The following is a 21,824-nucleotide window of genomic DNA, read 5'->3' as shown; positions in this document are numbered from 1 at the left end:
ATTGTGTTGGGTTCGAGTCCCAAGGACTGTAAAATAAAGCACAAACAACTGTCAGATGTCTGACCCGATTTGACTACCTGCCCTAGCAGGCATAGCAATTTAAGATGCTAAAACAATAATGATCACCATAATACTGAAAACAAAATTAAAAGTTCAACCATTGCCAGCTTAATGTTGGCGTTCACGTATGTTTACTCAGACTTCTGGTATTAAGATTTGAACTGGATTTTCTCGGTTTTTATAGCTGTATTAATGTAATGAATGGGTAGTAAATACTAGAAAGTTCAGAAAGCTGCAGTTAAGGTGGGAGTAAATGATAGTCTGAACAACTACTCTTCCTTTTTCTAGAAATTTCTCTGTGTTGTCAGTGAACCATTCACTTTAGCAGACAGTAAGAAGTTATCACAAACCAGTCCAATTCTGAAAGAAGAGAATTATTCAAATTGAGAAAAAAAGCAGAACGCATTTTTGACATTAGAGGGAAACAGCACGCTTTCCAGTGAGCTGCTGAGGAGCCTCAGGAAGGGTCTGGCTAAAGACACACTTGGGATGCAAGAGCAGCCATGGCTTATTGCTCACTTTGACAACTCATAAGTAGTCTTCCCTAATCTCAGGCATAGGAAGGGAGGGAGGGATGAAGCATTCTCCTCACATCAGGGACTGAAGTTATTCAAAGTTAAAGGCATGCAAATTATTTACATCTTGTTCAGAGGCTCAGAGTACGTATGTACGTATACACACACATACACACACATACACACACACACACATACACACTAGGTTAAATACTGGGAGCTGAAATGCAGACTTATGTTCTAAGTCTTGATCCTTCTTTCCTCTTGAGAGAGGTCCATGCTGAACAGACAGAGCTTAGTCAGCACTATCAAGTCCACCATGGCAGCTTCCTTCTGCCTGGGCATCTGACTAGAATGCTTTGGCTGACTCCAGATGTTTTGACTGCCATTTCTTACAAGTTGTTTGTTCACACGGCCCACTGATTTAGCTCTAGACATTGTGCACACTTCACGTGGCTTGTGTGTGTGTGAGGGGGTCAAACATGAAATTAGTAATTTTATGATTTTATGACTACATAGGGAAGTCAAACTTTAAAAACAGACCATAGGCAGGTTTTCCTAGTAATTTCTCCAGTCATTTTTCCAAGGAAAATAATATAATGACCAGGCAACCCCAGCAGTCCTGAAATGCGGCTCTTCACGGCAGCCCACAAGAGGCTGTGCATGCGGATACACTGACCAGGAAGGTCCTGAAAAACTAATGCCTGCTCTGTGCCTGAGGACTCAATGTTGGTCAGGTTTTGTTTTTTAATGAAACATAGACTTTACATTCTCAAAATGAACATTTAACTTTTTTCTTTGCACAAAACTAATTTGAAACAGACACTATGTAAATAGTGTCTATGTCAATAGGTGACTTGAGGTCTAATTTCCTATCATTCCTAATGGATGATAGCCCAATGATTCTTAAGTTGTCTGGAAGAGATTTTAAAATATAATAAGAAATAATATAAAGTTTGGTGGCCCCAATTACTATAAATGTTAACTTACACCCCAACCTCCACCCCCCCAAAAATCCTTCACGCAAAGCGACTTGGTTCACAAAGTGTTGTGTGCAGAACTGCATTTATTCCTGACCTCACACTATGAGGATGCATTCTGCTCCTACTTTCCAAAGGGGCCAAGCAAGATAGGTTCTAGACCTCTTTAGGACTGGCTCTGATTGTAATGCAGGGAACCCTCTACCATGTCAGTATTGTTCAGAAGAGGGTGGGGTGAATGAACCATGGGCATGAGCCCCAGAGCAAATGTTAGATTTTCCAGGATTTATGTTAAAAAAATTTTTAAAAAGAAATTTCAATATAACTTAATACAACATATCTGTGCTGGTTAGACTTTAACTGTCATGTTGCCACAGCTGAGTCATCTGAGAGAAGAGTCTCAACTGAGGAATTTCCAGAGCAGACTGGCCTGTGGGTATATCTGTAGGAGAGTACCTTGATTGCTAATTGATGTAGGAAGGCCCAGCTCACTGTGGGCAGCACCATCCCTAGGCAGGTTGTCCTGAGCAGTGTAAGAAAGCTAGCTGAGGTATAAGCCTGTTCCCAGGTAGCAAGCATCTTCCTCCATGGTTCTGGTTTGACTCCTGTGGCTGTGAAGTGAGTTCCCTGGTCAGAGGAAATGCTGTGTGGAATAGCAAGCAGACCTGCCTTCAAGTTCCTGCCTTGACTTCCCTCAGTGATGGAATGTGACCTGGGACTGTAGGTCAAACAAACTCTTTCCTCCATTAAGTTGCCTTTGGTCAGTGTTTTATCACAGCAGCAGAAATGAAACTATAATATTCAAATAATTTCAACATATGATCAATGTAAAAAGTTGAGGTATTTTACATTCAGTCTATGTGTCTCAAGTGAATGCTATACCAAGTCTGTTCACTTTCTCTAAGGATTTAGTATGAGGGAGAATTAACTAAAGGAATACTTTTATGTAAATACAAACAACTGTGATCAGTAAAACAAAACCAATCAATTAAATATTTTTATTTAACTTATAAAACACTGCACATAAGCCAGTCTTCTCTAAGCTACATTGCCTCTTTGAAGTAAGGTACAGCCTGTTCCCAGGTAGCAAGCATCTTCCTCCATGGTTCTGGTTTGACTCCTATGGCTGTGAAGTGAGTTCCCTGGTCAGAGGAAATGCTGTGTGCTCTACATTGCCTCTTTGAAGTAAGGTATACTTGCATCTGTTGGTAGTGACTTAACACAGAGCCTTGTGTGATCTCTGCTTTTCAACAGCCTGACTCACCACTGGTGTACAGTTTGTGTGAGCCAAACCTATTTTATTCTTCACAGAAACTATAGGTTCCATCCCCAGAATTTTCTCTCTTTTGCTAAGGAAGACTAGAAACTGGGAGCAGCACAGTCAGCTGACCAGCTCAACTGCCTGGGGCATGGAAGGCTTTCTGGCCAAGAAGCTGTGAAGACAGCAGTTGGCTGTGGCTGCTAAGAGACCACTGTACTTCTTCCTGGCAGGAGTGAGGCCTCTGGGGACCACTGGGCCAGCCACACAGAAGCCAGTGAAAGCGTCAGAGAGAAGCCAATGGAGTGGCCCTGGGTACTGGCTATATGACCAGTACTGGCTGTGGGGCCATGTAAGAGTAGAGGCAATGCCTGTCCTGTGTGAATCTCTGCTTCAGCGGTAACTCACTACCTAGAAGAGTACTAGGAACGTCCCTCAAACAGGAGTGGAAACATGATATATTATGAAAAGTATTTTCAAAGGTATTTGAAATCCTAAAACCCATCTTGAAAAGTCATGTTTCTAGAATGAACAGATCATGGGTCTGTATGTGAACACGTGTGCAGAGGTTTGTGTTTCTGGGTTTGGTTTGGTTTTAGCTTAGGAGCCAACAACACCATTCTCTCCTGCTTTTCTGAAAACTTCAAGTTGCTACGTGGAATTAAGCATAATCTAGTTTTCAAAAGCACTGTAATGAAAGTAGAGATACAGGATGAAGTTACGCTAAAAGAAACCCACTGTTTTCACCCAGTTTAAAATATTTGTGATTAGCGTTAAATAAAACTGTCTCTGAGAAAGGAAAATTTGAGATTATTTCATTACTGCTAGAAACTAGAGCTACGAGCTACGATGTAAATGAATATGATCCTTATTAATATAGAATTTTTTCCATGTAAGACACTAGTGGAAAGGAGCTGAAACTTACTAGGGAATCAACCCTTCAATAGCCACACTCCAGTCTTCCTTTATGGCTAATCTCTTCATTTCTAATAAGACACCAGTAGAAAGGAGCTGAACTTACCAGGGAAGTCAATCCTTCGTTATCCACAACCCAATCCTCCTTTTCAGCTAATCTCTTTATCTCTACAAGAAAAACAAGCATACAAATACTTTTCATCAAAACTACTTCACTGAACTTCACAGAGATAAAAACCTAGATGGGTCACAGTTTTTTAACTATTTTATACAAGTGAGTGAAAACTTAGTGAAAATAGGGATAGACTGTAATCTGGTAGGTTTGAGGATTTAATTATGTTTCCTTCATTGGATTTCCTAACAAAAGGTTAGTGTGAGCATATTTTTTTTTTGACAGCATAGCCCAATTTGGAGACTTCGAGAACAGAAGCAAAGCAAAGACACCTCACCATGTATTTCTTACTCAGTTTCTATCCTTGAGAGTACCGGGCTTGTGTAAAATCGGCCCTCCAGCGTCTCCGCCTCAACTTCTTGGTGTACGGTTTAAATTTGGGAATAAAGGCCGGGCTCTCACTTTAGGAATGCCACCTACCCAAACTCAGTCAGGCCAGCTTGCTCAGGGAGGGTGGAAGGACATGTGAAATGAGAGAGGGCTGTTTAGTTTCTTACCTGAATCCCATTCTCTTTCCCTTTACACAACAAACTAACCACTGATTCTATAGTGAAGGGACTCCCTCACTTTAAAAGCCTGGGCAGATGACAATGACTTATACTGCTTAGAATAATGCTCTTGGTTGATTTAAAAAGAATACTTACTATTCAATAGTTGCTTTATAAATATAACCTGGTAACTTTTTAGAACTATAGCCTGGCTCTTTGTAGAAAATTCTGGAAAAAATTTAACATATTAAGAAAATAAAAGCATTTATAATTTTCAGTATTCTCAGAAACACTAAAAATGGTGTTCTCATTTTATGTGAAATTTTGAAATTAACTTTTTGAATATCCACCTGTTTTTGAAACAGGCTCTACCCCACAGTGTCTACTTAATAGTTACCCTGTTCTGACTTTTTTCTAGTTCCCTGTCTAGAACTTGTAATTCTAATTACTCTTGCCTTTACTTCTCCTTCACATCTCCTATTCATGATTCAAGGGCTTTCTTCTCCCCTTTCTACAATTTGGGAGTCTTTTAGATAGACCCACTGAAGGGGTACTCCAATTGCCTCACCCTGTATCCCTGTCCAGCATGGAAGAAGCCAGAGTCGTTGGTGTCCCTATTCCCCACTGGCAATTTGGATAACCCCTTTAGAAGATGGCATGATGGGAATTGGCTAGGCAGTTAGGGTAAAAAGACCCCAAAGAAATGTAGCCAGTTTCTTGGCTAAAAGTCAAAATGTCCATGGGGCCTGTTAGCAACATACACTGTTGCAAAGGCCAAAAATGTCCAAAGTATTTGGGAGCTTGTATCTAATCCTTAAAAGATTTTAAGGTTACCTCTTCAGAGGGGGGAATGTTGGAGGGGAGGGAGTGGGCATGGATTTGATCAAAACACCTTATATGCATGTATGAAATTCTCAATAAAGCTTTTGTAAAAGTTAAAAAAAAAAAAGAGGTTCTTGTATTCTTAAATAGTTTCAAGTAAATTCACCTTAATTTCTACATGGTCTTGAATCTCAACAAAATTAATTTGAAAAGATACTAAAAACAAAAGAAAAAAAAAAAACCCAAAAAACAAAAAACTCAATTCCATTCAATAGCTAGAAATAAACAAATAGATCCAAATTTCCCTAACACTGGTTTTCTCTTCTTTTCAGGGTGTTGGAATTTGGAAGGACTAAACCTACAACCTACTCAGGTAACTTTGTCCAGTAAATGTTATCAATTTTTTCTAACACACCTTCTGCTGTATGTTGCAACGTCACCACTATACAACGTATACGGAGGTCCAAAATTAGGTCCTGGATGATCTGTAACATGTCATTGGGAATTTCCAGGGCTGTTAATGACTCATAAGTCACCCTGTGAAACAAATAAAGCACAAGTGATGGGACCCCTGTCATTGCTTGCACAATGCTGTAATGGCCCCTTACGGAGCTTATGAGCATTAGGTAGAGAGTGGAGGTAACAACAGGCACTGTAACAGACCCTGCAACAGAAACCATACATACACATTCCTTTCCCACCCAACACAGAACACTAGCAATGTTTAAGAGATTCTTTGCTAGATTGTAAGTTAAAAAATAGAAGCAGTGGGGGCTGAAGAGATGGCTCAGCAGAGCACTGACTGTGCTGGAAGGACCTGGGTTCAATTCCTAGCATCCACATGGTGGCTAACAACTGTTCCTAACTCCAGTTCCAGGAGATCCCAAGTCCTCTTCTGACCTCCACAGGCATTGCAAGACACGACAGGAGTATACTTACACATGTAGGCAATACACTCGTACACAAAAAATTAATAATAATAATAATAAAGAGACAGAAGCAGCAGGATAAGAGAAGGAAAATTAAAATTTTGTTGTTGACAGACCAAACAACACATCCCACCATGAGGTGCTGTTTTTTTCAAAAAGCATGCAAACACACACACACACACACACACACACACACACACACAGAGCCACCATGTTTTGATGAGTATGGATCCCAAGGATCCAAACTTACCTTACAGTCTGGATAACATGCGTGAGCCACTGGCCTGAGAGTTCCACCTGAACCTCCCAGCCTCCATATTGACGCCCCTCGCCCTCTCGGATGCTGAGTGGGAGCAGGGCTCCACGGATCAGCTTCACCAGGGAGTGCATTACTTCCTGAATCATTTTCTAGAAGATGAAAAACAAAACTGCACTAAGTTCACCAATCTGGTCGGGAATCGTGGTGCACGCCTTTAATCCCAATACCCAAGAGACACAGGCAGGCAGATCTCTGTGAAACAGAGGCCAGTCTGGTCTAAATAGCAAGTTCCAGGCCAGCTGAGGCTGTTAAGAGAAACTTTTGTCTCAAACAAAACCCCACAAAAATCACCAAAGTGGTTAAAAATTTTGCCTGAATAATTAAAAAGTATCTTGCATATAAAGTCTTCCAGTAACGTTGGGAGAGAAAACCCAGTTGTACATCAGTACATGTACTATGAAAATTTATATCCTCAGCCTTGACTTACCTTGAAATCATTCTGTCTTTGCCTTACATTCTTTGCTCTTTCAATCTGGCCCAACTTCTCAGCAGTCTTAAAAAAAGAAAAACAAGTTATTTGCCTTTTAGAAATAATTTAACAAAGAAATGCTTTAGCATCTATACACGAAGATAAGAAATTTAACTTGATTAAATGAAATGCTTAAGACATAATCTAAGTTTCTGACTACAGAATGACTAATCAGAAAAACTTTTCTTATTCTAAAAAAAAGTTATTCATCTAATCTTTCTATATCATGTTGTAAGTCTCTATATAAACCCAAGAATTACGTTGAAACTATAAATTTTACAGGTGAATCACACACGCCACTCTTGTCAATAATTCCATACAATTACACCACACTGTATTATGTCCACGATGACATTCTTACAGTGATTTTTCACTGGCTAGTACAGAAACAAAGGGAAGAGTAACTCAGGCTTCCATTTCATTCTTCTGCTTAATATGTATTATAAACACAGGAATTACATCTGCCACTTCAGTTTTGAATCACTGCCTTCTTTACAGTGTAATTTAGGAGTGAATGCATTCTACCATTCTACAACTACTTATGTCTGCTTGCTCGGAAAGCCTATGTTTTCTTTTCCTTAACATAATGTGTGGAAGTCTGTTTTTGTAGTTAAGAAAGAGAGATCTATTTAACTGGATTTCTCTTAGCTTCTTATTAACAAATGTTCTAACAACCAAATACTACTATATAAAATATCCTAAAAAGGACAAGCTTAGAAAAGTTTCCAGATAAAGAAGCAATACCAAAATTATACAATGTAAAAGACATTCTGATACTTCATTGACACAGTGCAGTATTATCCTTTAAGTTAAGAATCCTCATGTAATTTTGATTAAAGTTAGAGGCGTATCAAAAGACCTTTCAAGTTAAGAATAGTTACATCATAAATGACTATGATATTAACTTGAAGTTAACATGAAAATACAAGTAATGTATTATATGTATAATATATGCATATATTGCATACATGCTAGAGATACCATGTGTAGAGCTTGGTTTATAACAGGAACATTACTGATGTGAATGAGTAAAAGAAGGCTTAGACTGCTGAGTGTTTTCAACAAAAATACCAGGCATGCATGATTAAAAGTGTTCAACAAACATACAGCTACATATCCTTCAAACTTTAACTTACATATATCACTTTTGAAATTTTTTATGAATTTCTGTGAAGCTTTTATCATTTTTCCTTTGTAGAAATGTACTTTTGCTTTGAAAGGACTAAACTTATGTATAAACACTTAAACATCACAAGAAAGAGATTTATGGTATTAAATTACAAGGATAAATTTGAGCCTGGAATTCTATAGCTGAGTTATTCGTTTAGAGAAGGAAAGCTAAAGGTCAAGGAGACTGTGATGAATGGATGGGAGAACACGGGCGCTGCATTCAGTTCATGACGACAGGAGGTCACATCAGAAAGCAGAGCCTGTGTTCCAGAAGATACTTTTTTGTAATCTGTGCATACATCAAGGAAATCATACATATTTCACTTTTCACGAAGATTTTAAAGATACATTACTTAAAAAAATCTTAGTACAGATAGTTCTTGATTTAAATGTAATCATGAGTTATATTTTCTTAGGTGCATAACCTATCTTCACTATCATCCACTGACTCTATAATGTGCAATAACAGATTGAAGTCAGTACCTTTTCTTTTTCTTTCTTTTCTTTTTTTTCTTTAAGATCTCACTATGAAGCCTATTCTGGCTTCGAACTTGTGATCTTTGTGCCCTAGCCTCCTGGGTGCTGGGATGACATGCATGTTGTCATTATGCCTGACTCCTTATTTCAGTTTTGAGACAGGGTCTGTTATGTAGCCCAGGTTGGACTAAGTCCTCAGCCTTCCCAGTACTGAGACTGCTGGGATTACAGGCATGTGACATCATACATAGCTACTTTCGTTTGTTAACACTAATATTATATATATTTGTATCAAATATTCTATGGAGATTAGTTATTATATATATTTACATTAATTTCTTTTTACAATTGAGTAAACATTCTATTAATTCCAAACGAGAAGCAGTTATTTGAGCTGGAAAAAAAAATTTCATGATTTTTTTGTTTGTTTGTTGACACAGAGTTTTCCCAAATGGCCAAGGCTGGCTTCAAACTCATAGACATTTGCCTGCTTCTGCCCCGAGTGCTGGAATCAAAAGTGTACACTACCACACCCAGCTTTTCCACGATTCTTAAACTGAAAGTTAGAATTGGGATAGCCTTTCCATATTGTAGATGGGAGAGAGACTTTTAATGGTATGATAAATACCCAGGGTCGGGGGCAGCATAGGGAGTTTCTATAGCTTGTGGAACAGTTTTTGGGACTGAAGAACAAAGTTTTGGGTTGGGAGGGGTATGAGAGGATAAATGAGGTTACAGGTCATACAAGAGACCAGATTTACATCCAGGAGATGATTCATTTTTGCTTTGCCAAATCATTTACTGTGTAGCAAGTCTAATAACTTAGTATACACTGATAAAAGCATGTGTTTAGGGAACTGTGGGGGGCAAGTAGTAATCACTTGGAATTTCATTGATTAAAGACAAACTGGGCTGGGGGAGTGGTCAGGGGCAGAACTCACTGCTCAGCATTCTAGAGGCCTTGGGATTAATCCTCAATAGCAACTCCCTCCTTCAAAAACCAACCCCAAATAAACAAGTAAATGATAAAGCTTCAGGAAATGACAGGATTGAATAAACTGACAAATGGTTGTAGACATAAATATTCAAAACCTACAGATGCATGTTTGTTTTATTAATTGTACGTAACCAACCCTTTAGAACAGCAAACTGAAGATTTTTTGTGTGTGTGACTTATGGCCATTTTTTAATGCAGTATACTTTATATGCAACACTTGTAACAAATCTATTAAAATTGCATTGTAAGAAAAACATTTAAACCCTAATTTATCCCCAATCACTGAAAAAGCTAACTCATGAGTTCACTGCTTAATGCCACTTTATCTCTTCATTTTAATACAAATGAGAACTGTTTAAAGTGTTGTAAGCAGAGCAGCACCAGGATTAGGTACCCAGTAATGAGGGGTAAGTGCTGGGCTGGCCTGAATGTGGCAATGGATCATGTCCATGGTTGAGATGCCACCCCGACGGTTACGTGACACACCAAGAATATTTCTCTCTGAATCCAGGCTACCCAGCCAAGCCAAAGGGCTCTACTGGCCTGCATTCTGCTTTGCCCAGCTCACTGAGGGATACACAGCTGGTTTCCAAGTGCTGCCATTTGTCAGATCTTTGTCGTAAGACACATTTTTCTCCTTGGCTCTGTCCTTTCCCACTAATTTTGCTTTGTAGTTTCAAATACCATTTCTCTTTATGGTCTCCCAGATGGGTATCTGCAGCCCAAGTTCTCTCAGACCCAGACTGGGATATCAAGACACCTACTATCTCTTCTAGAATACTTCTCAGGAACCTCACATTCAGCACATTAAAAACACAAACCTGGCTGATTTCCTCCAAGAATGAGAATGAATGGCACATGCTTATCCGGGAGCCTGTTTCAGAGCTGCCTCTGAATGCTTGCCCTTACCTCTCCCCTTGAGCCATCAGCAAGACCTGCATGCCACTCCGAATACAAACCACATCTATCACTTTCTCTCCACCTCCGCTGGCAACATCTTCCTGGCCCTCATTCCTCCTACACACACAACCCTACTGCTTCCTCACTCGATCCTCTCCAAAAGGCAGCTGGCCCACTGTATCTCCAGCCTTAACTCTCCTCCAGACACGTAAGCCTGCTAGGGCCGGTCCATGCCAGGGCTCTCCTCAGCTCCTCTCCTTGGCGGCACAAGTGCCCTGAGAGCGTCTTTGTCTACTTGTGTGCTAAGTCTTAGCTGGAAGGTCATGCACACAGACACCCTCCTCTGCATCCACCACTGACCTTTGTTTCAGGCTGGGCTTTTTTCCTTTGCTACTTACAGAATTAGATCAGTTTTGAAAAATAAATTTCTAATCTTCCTCTCCACGAGGGGAAGAAAGTCAGCGTTATCTCAGTCACTGTTTTATTTATATCATATTTGAGCATTTTAAAATGGATGTGTGCATATATACTGTATGCACAGCATGTGTATACATGTTTGCCACGTCTGTGCACTGTGTACATGTATGTATGGATATGTGTGTATCAGTATGGTTAGGAGTCTTCAGGACTTGCCTGAACATATTTCAGAAAGCACCTCTACCTTCCGTCTGAGCAGATCTAAACACTTTCTAAAAGCACCTGCATACTGAGTCTTGCGTGGCTGACTAGCCAAGCACCAAGCTCTAGCACACTACACTACAGCATGGTTTCTGAAAAGCCTGGAGGACTCTGCTCCTCTCTGGAGACATAAGCTGTCAACAAAACGAAGAGCAACTTTTGTGTGAAGGCAACAGTTTCTGACTGTTTTAGTCTCATGCAGAACTGAGCAAACCCAACACAGGGACTTCCTAAGATATGCCCTATTTAAAAGAAAACAGGGGGCTGCAGAGATGGCTCAGCGGTTGAGAACACTGACTATTCTTGCAGAAGACCTGGGTTCAAATCCCACCACCCACATTGCAGCTAACAACTGTCCATAACTCCAGTTCCAGGGGCTCCAACAGCCTCTTTTGTCCTCTGTGGGCATTGCACAACACAGGTGTACTTATCTATATACAGGCAATACACACACATAAAAATAATATATAAAATATATTTTAAAAATGCTACATTTGAAACATAGCTACAGGTGAGATTTGAACAGAATATTACCCGTTTTGTTAACTATACCTCAGTTCTTTCCTGCACACACAGACCAAAACCACTTTGTGGTGAGCCCAACGGCACATTTCGCTGTTCTGATTCACTTGGGCTCAAATGGTTTAAAGAACTATTGTTTAAACTGCTAGAAACTTTTAACAAATAAGCTCTTAATAAAACAAGATATAATAAGAAAATTTAAGTTAATTGTGTCTGAATATGAAAAAGCTTTTATGACATTGCACATGAATTATTTAAAGCACCAGACCTCTTCCGGACATTACTTTAATGAAGTTTCTGGTTTCCCACAGCCTGCTGGGGTGGGCACTTTCCAACTCTTCTTTTCCTGCTACTCCCCTGTGGTGCTTTCAAGCTTCTCAAGAGAAAGTAAATGCTCTAAAAATACTCTTGAATCTCCAGACAGAATTATACTTGTTACTATAAACTTTAAAGAAAAGTTTATGAACATCAATAGGCTAGAAACATCACAGGCGTATACAACTGAGTAGATTAATTTTTTTTTTCATTTCAACAATAGGTTGTCTTGAAATCTGAAGTAGGCCACCTATTTTTCATTTACAACTACATATTTCTCTTAGGTAGGACCTTTAAGGAAGGGAAGTATATTCCCTTTTGGCTGATATAGCCAGATCAAAAGCTCTTAGCAATTCTATGGCTCTAGAAAGACTCAAAGGAACTACACCCCACGTGGGGTGAGCTACCTGTAAGAGAAGATCCAAATGACAGGGAGTATGTTCAAAGACACTCAGTTGGATAAAATAAGGAAGGTGATGCATGACATGAAAGAGGAATTCAACAAAGACAGAAACACTGAAGAAAAGCCAGTCTTAAATGCTGGAGCTAAAAACTGTGGTAAGTCCAATAAAAAAAAAAAATACCGTGGAAAGCCTCGGCAATGAATGGACCAGGGAAGGAGACCACAGGATAGCTGAACTTGAAAACTAGGTGGATGAAATGAATGATCCAACAAGGACAAAGAGAGGAGAGTACCAGTGGGAATCACAAGGTATTCTTGACACTGATCTTCAATGAAGAGCTAACATTAGTATTTCTCAAACTAATGCATAAAATAGAAAAGGCTAAAAAAAAAACCCAGCATGGAAGGGGAGGTAGGCACAAATCCCCATTCCTACCTGAATTGCCATTGGTAATTAATGGCCGCTAGAAGGGGGAGAATCAGTTTTCTTTAAGGGTGTGGCCTTGTTAGGTCGACCAACCCCAACAATATTTCAGCAGCACACAAATTGGACGTGAAGTTGTAGGGGAGTAAGGAGGTCGGGGACGCAGGGTGGGTCTGAGAGGAAATGGAAGGGGGAGAATGATAAAAACATTGTCTGAAAGTCTCAAAGAATCAAAATATTATTTTTTAAAAAAAATCCATCATCCCTTCACGTTAAAAGTCCTGAAGAAAAACAGAGTAGAGGCTGGAGAGATGGCTCAGTGGTTAAGAGAACATACTGCTTGGCCAGAGGGCCCAAGTTTGGTTCCTAGCACCCACATCTGCTGGCTCACACGGCCTATAATTCCAGTTCTAGGGGGGATCTGATGCTGCTGCTCTCCAAGGATACTTGTATTCATGTGCACAGACCCCCTACAAAGACACACACATATACGTAAACCTAAATAAATAAAATCTAGTGATCATTGTGGAAGTCCCATGGAAGGTCAAACCAGAAAAAAATCCCAGCATAGAGATGAGGAAGTGGGTAAGAAGCTCCAACCCCTTCTAAGGAAATTGTGGTAACAGATGGTTGCTGGGGGAGGGGCTGAGATGCTTTCTTTCAAGCATGGGACTCCTGATAGATAAACCAGATTCCAGTGAATGAATCCACACTGTAGGGCATTTGGAGCCACAAATTAGCCTCTATAGGCCTTATATATTTAAAATAGAATGCATTATATTGGGTGGGGGCAATAAGAGGACCTGTGACTAGGGCATATTATTTAAATAACATCAAATTATATTGTATGAAAATGGCAAAAATTCAATAAAAAGACAAAACAACAAAAAGTGTTGGTGGGTATCAATTAAGAGTTATAACATCGAGGCTGGATAGATGGCTCAGTGGTTAAGAATACTGGTTGTTCTTGCAGAAGACTGGGTTCAAATCCTAGCACTCACATGGCAGTTAACAACTGTTGGTAACTCTAGTTCCCGGGGCTCTGACAGCCTCTTCTAGCCTCCGTGGGCACTGCATGACATGGGTGCACTTACGTACATGCAGGCAATACACACACACATAAAATAAAAAATAATAAATAAAATATTAAAAAAAATAAGTGAAGACTTCTTAAGACCTGCTGAAGACACCATATATTTTGGTTGCAGGGCATAGAGAAATCGATCTCAAACTGACTGGAAAATTTCCTTCCTGCTGGCTAGCTTTCATAGTGTTAGAAGGTGCTACGCAGGCTCCTGGGGGAGAAAAGATACCAGCACTCGACCTTGAATGCTACAGTACTAACCTGTCAGGCAAGATGTGTCCACTGGTACAATGGTGGCATGATTGATTAGTTATGGGGGTAACCAATTACTTTCAAGACTGGATTCGAGGCTGGCTTCACAGGAGTGAATTCATGCCTAGTATAGTAAACTTGGTCAAAAGTCCATGGTTAGGGACATTATAGGTCCAACTGGGGGAACTTACTAGTTTTGTTTTGCTAAATGGTTGTCAAACTGCCTTCTAAATATTTACGTTTATACCAATAGATTTGTGCTGTTCTCAACTTTGATCAAAGAAGCTTCTTTTTGCAGTGGGCAGAAACTCCTAACAGGTCAAAGTGCTGGGAATAAGTGATTGTGAGAGTTCATTGCTAAATGGGACCTCTACATCACAGACACCCCACATCAACATACACAACTCCAAGGCTCAGGGAACATATAGAAGAGAGCACAGAAAGAATTTATGAACTGGAGGATGGGAAGGAGTGCTATGAAATGCTGTCTTCTGGATAATGCATTCATGAACTCACAGCACCTGTAGTTGCCTGCACAAGACCGGCCCAAGACCAAGTTAGTCAAAATTCCAGCATAGTTGGGGGAGGGGCTCACGAGGCCCCATCCCATACGGAGGAGCTACTGGAAGCTGATAATTGCTGAGGGAAGGAGAGTTATTTTTCTTTGGGCATGTGGCCCCTGGTAGGTTTCCCACATCCCAGAGGATGGCCCCACAACCATGTGCACATGGGTAGCACTAATTAGACTTAGAATGGGAGAGGTAGAGAGGAAGAGAAAGAAGAGGAGGAGGAGGAGAGGAGGGCTTGATGAAGTTGGGAGAGGGACTGTCTGGGTATTCAGAGCGAATGGGAAGGGGAAGGAGTACGGGTAATGAGCAAAATGCACTGTAAACATGTACGAAATTCTCAAAGAAGAATTGTAAAGTATTATATTAAAAAGATATTTAGTAAATATAAAGACATAAAAGAAAGCCTTTGTGCAAACAAAGACAGAGAACTAGGCAACTTCTATGACCATGAAATTCATTCCACTGAGACATTCCATGTTTAGATGGATCTCCTGGGATCTGTGCTCAAGCTGTAAGCTTCCTCTGTCAACCATCACTTTTGGTCATCCAAAATTGCATCCACACAATTGGGTCTGACTGACATTCCACTCAACACTGATTCTCTAAAAGCTTCCCTTATCCTTTTCTCTTCAGTTGTCCATTTCATTAAATCATTACAACTATTTATTGAGATGTTATTCTCTTTTTACAGATAAGAAAACTGAGTCTCAAACATCATATAAAGTCAAGGTCACATGGTTATGATGTATTAGGGATTGATAATGCTTTTAATTAATCTTAAGATGTGAAAATGGTTAACGGTGTCAAAACTTCTAAGTTTTTTTAAAAAAAAATTCCTCAGGCTGGGCATGGTAGCGCACTCCTTTAATTCCAACACTTGGGAGGCAGAGGCAGGCGGATCTTTGTGAGTTCGAGGCCAGCCTGGTCTACACAGTGAGTTCCAGGACAGCTGGGGCTACAAGGAGATCCTGTCTCAAAAAAGACAAAAAAAAAAAAGTACCTCAAAACCTAAAGTTTTTTGCTGTTGTTTGTTTTTAATGTATATGAGTGTACTGCCTGCATGTGTGTAAGTGTACCTGTGTTGTGCAATGCCCCCAAAGGTAAGAAGAGGGCATCGGATCCCTTAGAACTGACTGGAGTGTTAGCTGGCATGTGGGTGCTGGGAATCGAACCCGGGTCCTTTGCAAGAGCAGTCAGTGCTCTTAACTGCTGAGTCATCTCTCCAATTCCCAAACTTAAAGTTTTAAGACTAGAAATTCAGTGTCCTAGCCCCACCTATGGTCAAATCTGTATACATACATACCTCACTGAAGAGACTTCCATTAACATAGGAAATCCAGAGTTTCCAGAAGTTAGGCAGCTGATTTACAACAAGTTCGGTTAATTTTTCCACAAATGCCACTCTGTGGGGAGTTCTGTATCTCCATGCTAAATGAGCAAAGAATAAAACACAATGAGTACACTTTTGAATCAGGAAGAAAACCCTACTGGAACACAGCGACCTTGGCCCCTCCTCCTTCTCTCGCCCTCTGGGAGGAGGCATCCACTGCAGCACTGTACTGGCAATGCCAGGCAGCGGGTCAGAGGCACAACTGCCAAGGCCTGAGGGTGACAGCACTTCAGCAATTCACCCCTTTCCTCAGGGTGGTTAGTTTCTCTACAAAAAGCCATGCCTTCACCAGCAGAGAATGGTCCAGCCAGGGCCTGCTCCATGTCAATAATGAGTACCAAGGAGAATCTGAGCCTATGACGCACTGCTAAACACCCTAGGTGGTGAAAATTCAGTGAAGAATCCAGGAACATACCCAAGTACAAACACCTGATGAGTAACACGCCTATAACAGAGACACAGGAAAAGCTAAAATCTCACTGATGTTACCATATAATGGGAATAAAACAAATGAAGAAGTTCAGGGATACTGGTCACTTCCAGGGTCTCCACCACCTTCCCTGAGATAATCATCTCCCACTGGCTCCAGAGCACCTCCCCGCCGCTCCCTGGCTACTCCCCACACAGCTGCCATTCAAACCAGTTGGTAGCACCCACTATGAATGCACTGGGGTCGAATCTAACCCTTCTACAGCAACTTCAAAGAGAGTTCAGCCTCAGGTTACAACAGATGTTTGGCTCTTTTCTCATAGCTATGGTTCCTAGAGTCCCACATTCACACAGAAAACATTCTTTTTCTCTCCATTGATATAGACTATTTCGTACTTCGGAAGCATTCAAATGAACAAGCTTCCTTCTAATAGATGAGACCAGTTTCTATCTTTTGCAGTTAATATTAATACTTTCCCTGATAACTGGAAACCTACACTACTTAGCACATGTGAAAGAAAGAAGAAATTCCAAAACAAGAATTGCTAGGTTGGTGAGTACAGGCAGCTGTAAGTTTGAGAAAGCACTGCCTTGGGTTTTCACACTTTCAGAGGAAACTCAGGAAAGCAGCGCTTTTACCATATTCTCACCAAAAAACAAACAAACCAAACACACAAAACCCAAAACAAAACAAAAAGACACCTGGAAGTTTTGCAGGATTGGAAGCTCACTGTAGTATTATGCCGCATCATCATCATCACCATCATCATCATCACCATCATCATCATCACCATCATCATCATCACCATCACCATCATCATCACCACCACCATCATCACTATCATCATCACCATCATCACCATCACCACCACTACCATCATCATCATCACTATCATCATCACCATCACCATCATCATCATCATCACCATCATCACCACCATCACCACCATCATCATCATCATCATCACCATCATCACCACCATCATCATATCACCATCATCATCATCATCACCATCATCACCATCATCACCACTATCATCATATCACCATCATCATCATCATCACCATCACCATCATCACTATCATCATCATTGATGAGGGTTAGCACCTATTCATGTTCTTAAGAAGCACCAAGGCTCCCTTTGCCATCCATGTCTCACAAGAGCATTTTTATGATGTGGGAAAAAGTTTAAAACTATTTTTAGATGGTAAAAGACATGGTTCTTCTTTAAAGGGCACAGTAAGCTTTTAGTTGTTCATTTGGCTAATATTTGCTGAAAATCGACTGTGAGCTTCTCTTTCAGCTACACCCAAGATCCGTTTGGAATGCTTACTGCTAACCAAGCAAGCTCTGCCTTCACAGAGCTTACAGAACACAAAGTTCACACATCATAGTCGCAATGTGAGGCAAGTATCAAAGACTTCATCTGACGACATGGCTGTTTTTTCCAAAAGTAACCAATAAAGCTGAACTATGTAAAAAATGGCATATAGCATGCTGTCTAGCATACGTAGTCATGACCAGGTGTGTTACAGATACAAAATGAGACAAAAAAAGTTTTTTAAAATGTTCTTTTAAATTTAAATCTTTAAGTTGAAGCATTGAAAGATCCGCCAGACATGGTGGTAACTGTTACATGGCAATTTCTCCAAGGATAATTCCTCCAAAGACCTGAGTTCCTCCCTGTGGCTATTCTGACCTTGACCCTGTATTCCCCACTGTGGAAAGCTCCCTTACCTCATAGATTCTTGGAATTGGTTGTGTGCCGGGAAAGCAACACAGGCAGAGCCTAGTCCCTGTGGGCCCTGAACCTGGCCTGGCTCTGTATGGTCTGACTTGTTCCTAACCTATGCCTGTGCCGTCCACCTATATGCATGTATACTGTTGCCATGTTATAAAGTCTATCCATGTGAACACACTCTTCCTTACATACACGCTATCCAGACACCGTACCCATCCAGGTATTCGTACCCATCCATGTACATACACACTCTAAAAACAAGCCTCAAAGAGCAGTTGATCATGATGATTACTGTCTAGCTCCAAACAAAGAGGGAACACACTGATTTCTCACTAGTTAAGAAATAAAAACCTTTTAAAAATCAGAAGGTGAAAAAGTAAACTCAGTTTCCTTCTTATGAAATTTGGTAATAAGCACTATAATTGGAAGGATTATATGATGGGAAAATTATTTAACAATTATAAATAAAAACATAGGGGCTGGAAAGATAGCTCAGCGGTTAAGAGCACTGGCTGCTCTTGTAGAGGACCCTGGTTCAATTCTCAGAACCCACAAAGTGGCTAACAACCACCCAAAACTCCAGTTCCAGGGGATCTGATACACTCTTCTGACTTCCATAGGCCCTGCATAACATGGGTACACTTACATACAAGCAGGAAATATGTTCCTACACATAAAATAATAATAAATAAAATATTAAAAAATAAAAACATAGCAAACCAATTCAAACAATTACTTCGCTAAATCTGTGCATGGTATATGAGCCTGTGAACTGCTCTGTCTCATTGCACCACGTGCAGAATGTTCAGATGGCCGCTGAGAAGGGCTGTCAGATAAACTCTGGTGTTAGAATTGCTCCAAGTGCCCAGTCACCCAGCACTCAGAAAACAGCGTGGTTTCAGGGCCCCTGGTCTGTGGCAAGGGAAAATTCGTAGTATCATATTCTCTTTCATCTCTTTATTCCTGACAATTTTCTTGTGCATATTAACAGTGTCTTTTAGTACATCCTTCTAAGTTCACATTCTGTCAGATCACGTAGAGGAAAGGGCAATGACTTACTGTCATCCCGACCAGACTGAAAGCTGCTTCCCCTCTTCAGAGACGCGGTCTGACTGAGATGGCCCAACACAGAGGGACGCACATCACTATCCAGGTCCAGCATGGGGCTGTGTGGGCTTGGGTTACCTGGAAGAGAGACAGCATTTCCATATAGTTTATGTATTTGTATTTCATTGATTTAATGCAGTGCTTTTCCAAGGAAATTTCTTGTTCAACCATTCCACTCTTTTTTAAAGTAAAGCATTTATTGAGTAAAATAAATAACACTTTAAATAGCTTTTATTTCTTATGGTGCTAGGGATTGAACCCAGAGCTTCATGAAAGAGCATTGCTACCAAGCTACCTCACCTGTAGCCCTAAACAGTCTTAAAAGTCATTTCCACTATGACAACTTTAGAGAATTCAATTCATCATTTTGACTTAATACAGAATTAAGAGACCATATAGTGGTTTGTGCATAATTTAGAATGCAGGCAGCAAAACTAGGGATAAAATGTAAAAAAATTAAGAAGAGAAATCCATTTTGGCAAAACAAGTTCTGGCTCTTAGAAAGGAACTCCCAGAGTTCTGAGTCCTCTGCTTCCATAGCTAATCTTTCCAGCCTAGAATTAGCGCAGATCTCCATAGAACCTAGGCACAGTCATGTAGGTCTCTGTAAGTCTGTCTGCTTTCCTGTATTTTTCAGGAAAGCGTAATTTCTCCTTTTCTTCTTCACACCTTTCTTACTAAACATGCTTTCTTTAAGTATTTCTTTACTTCTTCTCTAAACCTTCCTTCTCCTAGCCATGTGGCTGCTAGTCAGCCACATGTCTGACCTCCTTGTAGGCTTTAAACCTGCATGGCTCCATGACTTTCTTTCCTCCTTCCCACCATTCACCTCCTCAAGGCAGCTGCAAGATTACCAGCTCGCCTGCTCTGAGGGTTTTTCTTTAAGATTCAAATAAAATGGTAAAAGCTTCCATTTGGGTCCATTCTTAAATTCTTTTATGAACCCTCAAAGGGACCCTGTTTCTCGCTGTTTTGCCAGGTTTGGTTCATGAACATGGGGAAACTGAGGTTTTCAGGCCCCTGGAAGCTTGCACATGTGGACTTTTGACAGTGGTGGCATGGAGCACAGGACCCACGCCAACTCAATCAGACAAGGGCCCAGAGTGGAGCAGGCCGGCCCTAGTCAGAACTGCTGGAGATTGATTTCTGTCGGGTGAGGAGGGATGGATCTTACTATTTCTGGATGAGCTCACTGGACTCCAGTGGATGAATCTGCACCGAGGGATATCTGGGTACAGATGCTTCACCGCATAGGATTTGGCATGTACGATGGAATGCACGAGGTGTGGCAGGGGGAGGTGTGTGTGCAGGATGGGGGAGGGGATCTCGATTTGATTTAAAAATTTTTTTTATAAACCCAAAATGAAGTGGTATATGATGCACAGTTTTAAAAAAAGATGCAAACTTTGGGGCTGGAGAGAGGGTTCAGCAGTTAAGAGCACTGACTGCTCTTGCAGAGGACCCAGACCCAGAGAACCCAGAGCACCCACATGTCAGCTACGAATCATCCTTAACTCCAGCTCTAGAGGAATCTGAAGCCCTCTTCTGACCTCCACGGTGACACGGGTGCACTCACATATGTGCAGGCAATATACTCATACACATAAAATGAAAATAATAAAATATTTTTAAAAATGCAAACTTTAAATGTGAGGATTAGTGCTAATTGCAAGGATCTGGAATAACTAATGTGTAGGCAAACCTCCAGCCACACCTATGAGGAATTACATCGCCTCTGGGCAAGCTTGTGAAGATTCTGTTAATTAGGTTATCTGGAGAAGGCCTACCCTAAAGTGGGCGGTGCCATTCCCTGATGCCATTCTGACTGCACCTAGAAAGGAGAAGCTGGCTGAGCACAAGCATCCCTTGCTCTTGGCTTCCTGACTGTGGAGGCAATGTGACTGCTGTCTTGACTTCTCACCAGGACAGGCTGTAACTCCAATGGGAAGTAGGAATAAGCCCTTTCCCCTTTAATGTTGCTTGTTTCACAGCAATAGGAAAAGAAACTAAGACAGCAAAGAAACAGCATTTGGCAATGTTTTTTTCTATATTAAATAGGATATGGGTATGTGGAGACTTTAATGATATGTGACATTTTCCTTTGCAGTTTATGTAGTCTCCACTGCTATTAATTATAGAATTCTGAAAAGAATCAAATATTAATTCTCTGACATGGCAGAAAAACATAAAGGGGCTCAAACTTACAAACACTTTTTAAAAAATTTTAAATAAAATAATTTTAAAAAATTATAATGTATATAAACATGGTATTAAAAATTTTTTTATATATATAAAATTATTAAGAAAGAAAATATTTCCAAGTTTCCTGAAAATAGACTCCGACCATTCCTGTAACTCAATCACCACTGCTTTAGCAGCAACTCTGAAAATGTTCTTTCCTCCACAACTGGTATTTTGACAAATTTAAATAGTGTGAT

General features: G+C 40.5%; 1 protein-coding gene across 2 annotated transcripts in view; it reads right to left on the bottom strand.

Moving 5' to 3' along the window:
* The window catches only part of Exoc2 (exocyst complex component 2), a 190,617-nt gene that overhangs the window by 67,010 nt on the left and 101,783 nt on the right, over window positions 1-21,824 (bottom strand). For both annotated transcript variants that reach the window (XM_017799040.2, XM_008836674.3), the window contains exons 12-17: window positions 19,339-19,464; window positions 16,022-16,146; window positions 6,886-6,951; window positions 6,390-6,547; window positions 5,626-5,747; window positions 3,835-3,896 (exon numbers count right to left, since the gene is read on the bottom strand). In XM_017799040.2, coding sequence (XP_017654529.1) covers window positions 3,835-3,896; window positions 5,626-5,747; window positions 6,390-6,547; window positions 6,886-6,951; window positions 16,022-16,146; window positions 19,339-19,464 — 659 coding nt within the window. The remainder of the gene's footprint in view (window positions 1-3,834; window positions 3,897-5,625; window positions 5,748-6,389; window positions 6,548-6,885; window positions 6,952-16,021; window positions 16,147-19,338; window positions 19,465-21,824) is intronic.

This window comes from Nannospalax galili, unplaced genomic scaffold (assembly GCF_000622305.1).
Source record: "Nannospalax galili isolate Female #2095 unplaced genomic scaffold, S.galili_v1.0 scaffold737, whole genome shotgun sequence".
In the NCBI taxonomy this organism is placed as follows: Eukaryota; Metazoa; Chordata; class Mammalia; order Rodentia; family Spalacidae; genus Nannospalax; species Nannospalax galili.
This window is presented reverse-complemented; position numbering and strand designations above follow the sequence as displayed.